Source organism: Gigantopelta aegis, chromosome 14 (assembly GCF_016097555.1).
Source record: "Gigantopelta aegis isolate Gae_Host chromosome 14, Gae_host_genome, whole genome shotgun sequence".
In the NCBI taxonomy this organism is placed as follows: Eukaryota; Metazoa; Mollusca; class Gastropoda; order Neomphalida; family Peltospiridae; genus Gigantopelta; species Gigantopelta aegis.
The window spans coordinates 50881818-50889214 of NC_054712.1; the positions used below are offsets into that span (position 1 = coordinate 50881818).

The window sequence follows — 7397 nt, forward strand, 5'->3', positions numbered from 1 at the left end:
TTTGGATATTGTTAAAGGGACATTTATGAGTTTGCTGCATTGTAAGATGGTTCCGATTAATAAACTATTTCTACGATTAAACTTACATATTAAATATATTTTCTTGTTTAGAATATCAGTGTCTATATATGCAATATGTTTCTCGTCATCTTAATATTTGTAAGAAGCCCAAACTGGATTTTGTCTTTAAATAATTTCGTACGTATGAAAAAAAAAGTTTTAGGAAATAAAATAAAATTTAACCTAGTAGAAATATTAGAACGATCAGAAACACGTTTAATATACAGCCACTAATATTTTATGCAAAATTTTATGTAATTACAATCGTTAAAAAGTCTCTGTTAGTCGATAACTTCCTAAAAATTGCAGCAAACTCAGGAATGTCCCTTTAATGTACTAGTATATTATATTTAAAGCATCATCAAACCAGCCGGCTGGATTAGCTTATATATATATAACCTGTATTCTTTGTTGTGAATATATATATTTTAAAAAGAAAACAATGCTACAAGACCCCCCCCCCCACCTCCTTCGCCATCCACTATAGTAACACATGCTCAATTTCACGCTGGATCCACCACTGGAAGTCCAATAGCACTTAATATCTGTTATTGGTATCTTTCGAAATCTCAGATAAACTACTAATAGGTCTATTAATTACTATTACTATCTTCCTGTGTGTCTCTGTAAAGTGCCTATATTATACCTGTTTTGATTTGTGTCTTCATCAACTCTCGAGCGCGACTTGATTTATCAACGCAATTAAATCACAAATGCAAGTGTCGTGAAAAGCCAAACACTATAAAACTCTAGACCTGCGCCGTGATAATTAGTGGATCCAAGTCCGCAGTTCGCTGTAAGTAACAATACATTATCTTATTATACTATGTACACACTGTAGTTAGATGTACCCTATACTTCACAGGGAAATGTTTTAATGTGTTGTCGTGGCTTTACACTAGATTTTCCACCAAAATACGATCGCCGTGTAGATAGCCAACTTTCAGCAACCGACGATATCTACACGGTTGCCATGTATACAGCCTCTTATATGTTAAGTGACAGAGATGACAGCGACCATAGCCTTTATATTTATGGAATGCAACTTTGTATGTAATATTTAGCGCAATATGTTTTGTCAGCTGGACCTAAGGTAGTAGTAATGAATGAATGAATGGATGTTTAACGACACCCCAGCACGAAAAATACATCGGCTATTGGGTGTCAAACTATGGTAATGCAAATAAATAAAGTGATGATCAACATCAATATAAAAATTCAAGACTTAAAAAAAAAACAGTGTAAAGAACTGTACAAAAACACAAATATCACAGAATTTTACGGATACTGAATTTTACTCAAAACTTCAATTTTGTGCTGTATTGGCCATTCTCAAAGAGAAGAGGATATGGATAGGGGCAACATATGAGGAAGAGGATAGGGGCAACAGCAGTGGTGGTAGTAGTAGTGATAGTATAGTTGTCGTGGGGCGAGACGTAGTCCAGTGGTAAAGTGGCTGCCTGATGCGCGGTCGATCTAGGATCGATCCCGTCGATGAGCCCATTGGCCTATTTGTCCTTCCAGCCAGTACACCACGAGCAGTATATCGAAGGCCCTGGTAAGCCCTACCCTGTTTGTGAGATGGTGCATATAAAAGACCCCATGCTACTAATGAAAAAATTGTAGCGGGTTTCCTCTCTAAGACTATATGTCAAAATTACCAAATGTTTGACATCCAGTTGTTGATGATGAATAAATCAATGTACTCTAGTGGAGTGAAAACAAACTTTAACGTTTTTAGTAAAGTAGTAGTAGTAGTATAGCAGTTGGAGCAGCAGCAGCAGTAGTATAGTAGTAGTATTAATAGTAGTAGTGGTATAGTATAGTAGTAGCAGTAGTATAGTAGTATAGTAGTAGTAGTAGTAGTAGTAGTAGTAGTAGTAGTAGTAGTAGTAGTAGTAGTAGTAGTAGTAGTAGTAGTAGTAGTAGTAGTAGTAGTAGTAGTAGTAGTAGTAGTAGTAGTAGTAGTAGTAGTAGTAGTAGTAGTAGTAGTAGTAGTAGTAGTAGTAGTAGTATAGTAGTAGTGTAGTAGTAGTAGTAGTAGTAGTAGTAGTAGTAGCAGTAGTATAGTAGTAGTGTAGTATTAGTAGTAGTAGTATAGTAGTAGTAGCAGTAATATAGTAGTAGTAGTAGTAGTGGTAGTAGTAGTAGTATAGTAGTAGTAGTGGTAGTAGTAGTAGTAGTAGTAGTAGTAGTAGTAGTAGTAGTAGAAGTAGTAGTAGTACTAGTAGTAGTAATTTGTATTACATATGTTTTGTTGTAGGTTACAACTCGTCATCATGCAGATGTTCTTTGTTGTTGGTCTGTTCTGCCTTATTCTTGTCATAGCATTGGCGGACGACAGTAGAGAAAGACATAGGCCTCTGGTGAATTTATGATCTATTTTGTTTTTTGAACTAGTGTTATGAGGTTTTTAATTAATTATTTATTTAATTATTTATTTATTTAAGCCAAGTGTGGTTTATATGTTTCTCATGTCAGGCCTGGTGTGCCTTATAATGATTTTAAACACGGTGATTGTAACGGCGCCGTTGTGGCAGTCCTCCTACAGACGGTGCAGGAAGAACGGATACATATTTGACTCATTTATTAATTCTGAAAAAATGGATCCTCTTCCCCAGTGCAGCCACTGTTGTCTGTACTGTTTGTTCTCATTGGTGGATCCGGGGGGGGGGGGGGGGGGGGGGGGGGATTTTCAGATGGTTCCTGTGTACCCCAGCCCACGCCTCTTTGTAGTTCTCCCCCTCACAAACTTTACCAATTTCTGTTTGAAATTCAATACAATAGCCGGTGATTACTAAATCAATCTTCTTCAGTGGTGTCGTTAAACAAAACAGTTTAACTTTAACTTGGTTCTATCATCCACAGTATACAACACAAAATTGTCCGGCATCTTTGAGCATCATTATTGCAAGATTTTCAGGGGAGCCTGCCCCAACCACCCACCACCCTTCTCCTACAGATATCACTACGTTTGGTAGCTCGACTCATTTGTCATCGGCAAACACCCACTGCCATTTTTGTAAACAATTTTCTGTCCTCATCCTTTACAAAATACAGAATCCATCCCTTTTCGTGTTGTTTTTTTCTAAAACAAACTTTGTTAAACACCCGTTGGTGAGAACATCATTTTTATGTATTTTTGATAAAACATGGTTGTTTACACATGTACGTGTGATAACAATTTCACGACATACGACTGGCTGCTCCTAGGTGATGACCAGGTCACCAGTGCCATACATCCAATGAAAAACTACACGGAAATGATTACATTGTGACGTATAGTTAACCTGACAATCATGGGTCGCGTAAGTTAGCTACAAGTGTAACGGCTGTAAATAACGATTAGTCGAAAAAGATATTAAAAGTTGCTTAAAACCTGGCTTTTTGAGGATATGTAAGAAATAGAATAATACATTCGTGTCCGTTAGATACCATTTATCTCACAACTGATTGTTTAAAAACATATTAACTCACTTTCGCTCTATAGATACATTTTAAAACAACTCGTGAGCTAAATAGTATCTAACGGCCACTCATGTATTATTCTCTTTGTAACTCATTTCGTAAGAATTGTCATTACTGTGACGTCACTGAAGAAAACAAACCATATAATATAACAACAAATGATCCTTACACACAGGTACACCTTTTTTAATTTCCGTAATGATTTGATTTTATATTTCTTTTCTTCATAGTCTACACTGAATTGTGTTTTGACTAAATATTAACTAACAATAACAATAATAACAAACGTAGACACTAGACAGTAAAATAGAACAATTACATGGAAACGATGAATGACCATGACATTGTCAAAATACTTGTTTGTAAAATGTCGTGTGGTTTTATTTGCTGTTGATGAAAGTATATAAAGTATAATTACTGTGAACATGGATTATTGAATTACAGACTTTAAACTGCCTCTGGATTTAATAAAATTATGTTTTCTGTTTCCTGCGGTCAAGTGATAAAATAAACAAAGATGGTGGCCATGCTATATATACCCACACATTATTCAGGAAACATCTCTTTTCGTCCAGTGCAAGACTTTTTAAAATTATTATTCTAGAGTTAATCATGTAGAAATAAATATGCGTGGGATCAATTAATTTGTAGATATTTGTTACAAATAAAAGTGAAAATAACGAAATAGTGTACTTCCAACTTTGGAATCGCCTGTTTAAACTACTATTGTTCTGTGATTACATGTGACTACACGTGAAACTGTTTTACAGTGCTTGCCCCGGGGACACAGATGCGGCAGAAATAACTTCGTTCGGTGTTGTGGCCGTTTCGTCTGCAAGCGACGGGAATACGGCAATGGAAGGACCTGTCAAAGGAGACATGGAAATGGTGGAGTAAGTAATCGTCCATCTCTCTTTTTTGCTTTCATCACATGATTTAGAGTTCGTTTGAAGGAACTATTTTACTTTTCTGAACAATCTTAATGACATGACATACGGGAATGTGTCTTTTAATAGAAATCTATTTTTTATGCAATGGACTCGACCCACAAACTTACATTTTATTTAAACACAAAGGTTTTGACATATCTATCAGGCATGAAATATTGATTGTGCGTGCGTGCTTGTGTTTGTGCTTGCATGCGCACGTATTTATTCATGTATTGATGTATACATATCTATATGTTATGTGTATGTCGGTTTGACTATTACATACATAGATGTTAACGCACTGGCGCAGGGCATAATTAAATTCTTTCTTTCCTCACAAATTATTGTATCATGCCGTTGCTGGGACTCGAACCCGTGGCACCGAAACGCCTGCAATGATCAGGCTTGTCACGATATGTCCTGAGCTATTGAGACATCCTGCATTTAGTAAAGTAAGTGGAACCTTCCACGGTTATTGTTAGATATAACAGGATGTTTTGTTTGTTGTTATTTTTTTTTTTTTTACAAAAACCCTACTTTACACAACATTGTAATATTTAGTTTTACAGATATCCGTTCCTGTTTTAAGCACAAGACTACCTGACAAAGTGATATTGGCAGAAACTTGATAAAGTTCCATGTATTTACTACCTAGATACAATTACTATTTTTATTACAATCAAATCTGAACGACAAAACCGTTAACCATAATCAAGTCGGTATCTCTCGTATCTCTGCAAAACAGAGTCAAATGGGCATTTGGTTTATCCACGAATCTCAACCTAGTGCATCGACTACAGGAGGACAGCCTCTCCCGACGATATCCGGTACTAGACAATACATCCTTGTACCGCCAAACGACCTGTCACATTTATCAACAATGGCAGGACTAGTAGTATTAATTGCGCTATCAAAAGTCAGGTGCACTTTGAAGTTTGACCCAATCGGATGTTATTTTGGTTTAGTGTTAGCGAAACCTATTCCGTGTCTTTAGCTATTGCCTTGGGCGGGAGTTAGCCCAGTGGTAATCAATGGGTTCGCCTGATGCGCGGTCAGTGTGGGATCAATCCCAATCGGTGAGTCAATTTGGGCTATTTCTCGTTCCAGCCAGTGTTCCACGACTGGTATAAAATAAAATGGCGTGGTTTGTGATATCCTGTCTATGAGATGGTGTATATAAAAGATCCCTTGCTGTATAAGGAAAAAGTGTAGCGGGTTTCATCTGATGACTACGAGTCAGAATTACCAAATTTCTGACGTCAAATAGCCAAAAATTAATATAACAATGTGCTGTAGTGGTGTCGTTAAACAAAACAAACTTTAAACTTCAGCTATTGCGTAAGTACCGAAGTTAAACGTGTATAAATACTGGGCGTACCACTGAGTGATTATTCTTTAATTTTGTTTTGTTCTAGTGTTCAGAGAGGGGAGATCGATGCAAGAGGAATCATGAGTGCTGTAGCAGGCGTTGCAGACCAAGACGTGGAAATTCCAACAGAAAAACATGTCGTTAATTACTGACTTGGGATTGCCTCCCCTGCAACTAACTCTTCAGTTCTGTTGAACCAAAATGTTATACAGTATTCGCGATTACTGATCTTCATTGATAAAGCATTCTTTGAAAATACGTTTGTCATATATTATCTTAACATTTGCAATGCTGTATTGATAAAAGGGGCGGGGCATAGTCCAGTGGCAAAACACTCGCCTGGTGCGCAGTCGATCTAGGATCGCTTCCCCATCAGCGGGCACACTGGGCCATTCTCGTTCCGAACAGTGCACTACGACTGGTATACGAAAAGCCGTTGTGGGTGTTATCATGTCTGTGGGATAGTGAATACAAAGGCTCCCTTACTTTTAATGGAGAAATGTAGCGGGTTTCCTCTCTAAGACTACATGTTAGACATACCAAACATTTGACATCAAATAGCCGAGGTCTAATAAACCCATGTACTCTAGTGGTGTTGTTAAACGAAACAAACTAGCGTTTGCTGTATTGATATTAAAACTACAACGTAATCTCCTCGTTTCATGACATCGTTTAATTGTGTGAAACAGAAACAAGCACACACGCACATACATACACAAACACGCCCCTCCCCCCACATACACAGTATCTCCCATAAATTACCTACTTACAACGGGGCACGACCATACACCTTTGATGTGGCAACCCTCTTCCTTGCCCCCCCCCCCCTCCTCCCCCTGGTTAAAGAATAGTCTACTTTCGGTAGCTCGAAAGGGCTTCCTATTGGTAAACTTTCTGGGTATATAGTGACTGCTTTATTGCACTCCAGCCTGACAGGAGGTATGTGCTTGGTTACCCTCATCTAGTGTACATATGGATATAGAACATGGGTAACAACTACAAGACCATTTGTAGTTAAAATCGTAGCATATACCCGTTGTGCTGTCCCTGCTACTCTGTACAATGGGCATGGTCTGGGTTGGCATCATGTACAATAAACTGAACTCCGTATCAACCTCCCTCCATGAACTTGTTGTATAAAGTGACTTTTCTATACGAAAGTGTTCGTCATATCTTTTCCACTCCAACCCAGATACTCTAGTTGCTCCCGGATGAGTGTTTAAAAAAATAATTATGAACACAATAAACGCAACAGACCACTGTTCAACAGTTCCAATTTTGTTTGACGTATTTTTCCTGGTTTTTAATTCCCCGTTGAACACTATATTTAGATTTGTGGTTCGGTCCCCCCCCCCCCCCCCCCCCCCCCCACCCCCCCCCCCCCACCCCCCCCCCCACCCCCCCCCACCCCCCACCCCCCCCCCCCACCCCCCCCCCCCCCCCCCCCCCCCCCCCCCCCCCCCCCCCCCCCCCCCCCCCCCACCCCCCCCCCCCACCCCCACCCCCCCCCCCCCCCCCCCCCCCCCCCCCCCCCCCTCCAGAAGAGTAAACAAGAAGGCCTCAGACTAGAG

General features: G+C 39.1%; 1 protein-coding gene across 3 annotated transcripts; it reads left to right on the forward strand.

The window, feature by feature from the left end:
* The first annotated feature begins 821 nt into the window (after window positions 1–821).
* On the forward strand, window positions 822–6317 carry LOC121388083 (uncharacterized protein SJCHGC09800-like). Of its 3 annotated transcripts, none has more exons than XM_041519296.1 (4): window positions 822–856; window positions 2324–2426; window positions 4299–4421; window positions 5873–6317. In XM_041519296.1, the coding sequence occupies exons 2-4, from the start codon at window positions 2340–2342 to the stop codon at window positions 5969–5971; spliced, it is 309 nt and encodes a 102-aa protein (XP_041375230.1). In that variant the 5' UTR covers window positions 822–856; window positions 2324–2339; the 3' UTR covers window positions 5972–6317. The 3 variants fall into 3 exon arrangements, with proteins under 3 accessions (XP_041375230.1, XP_041375229.1, XP_041375228.1); XM_041519295.1 differs by lacking the exon at window positions 822–856 and adding an exon at window positions 1070–1153; XM_041519294.1 differs by lacking the exon at window positions 822–856 and adding an exon at window positions 1418–1618.
* The last annotated feature ends 1080 nt before the right edge of the window (window positions 6318–7397 follow it).

Bases quoted from the DNA above. Each gene is read 5' to 3' on its own strand.
- LOC121388083 (XM_041519294.1), top strand. From the start codon at position 1,524: ATGCGCGGTCGATCTAGGATCGATCCCGTCGATGAGCCCATTGGCCTA. The intron at 2,427-4,298 runs GTGAATTTATGA...ACTGTTTTACAG, and splicing joins GAGAAAGACATAGGCCTCTG to TGCTTGCCCCGGGGACACAG. The intron at 4,422-5,872 runs GTAAGTAATCGT...GTTTTGTTCTAG, and splicing joins GGAGACATGGAAATGGTGGA to TGTTCAGAGAGGGGAGATCG.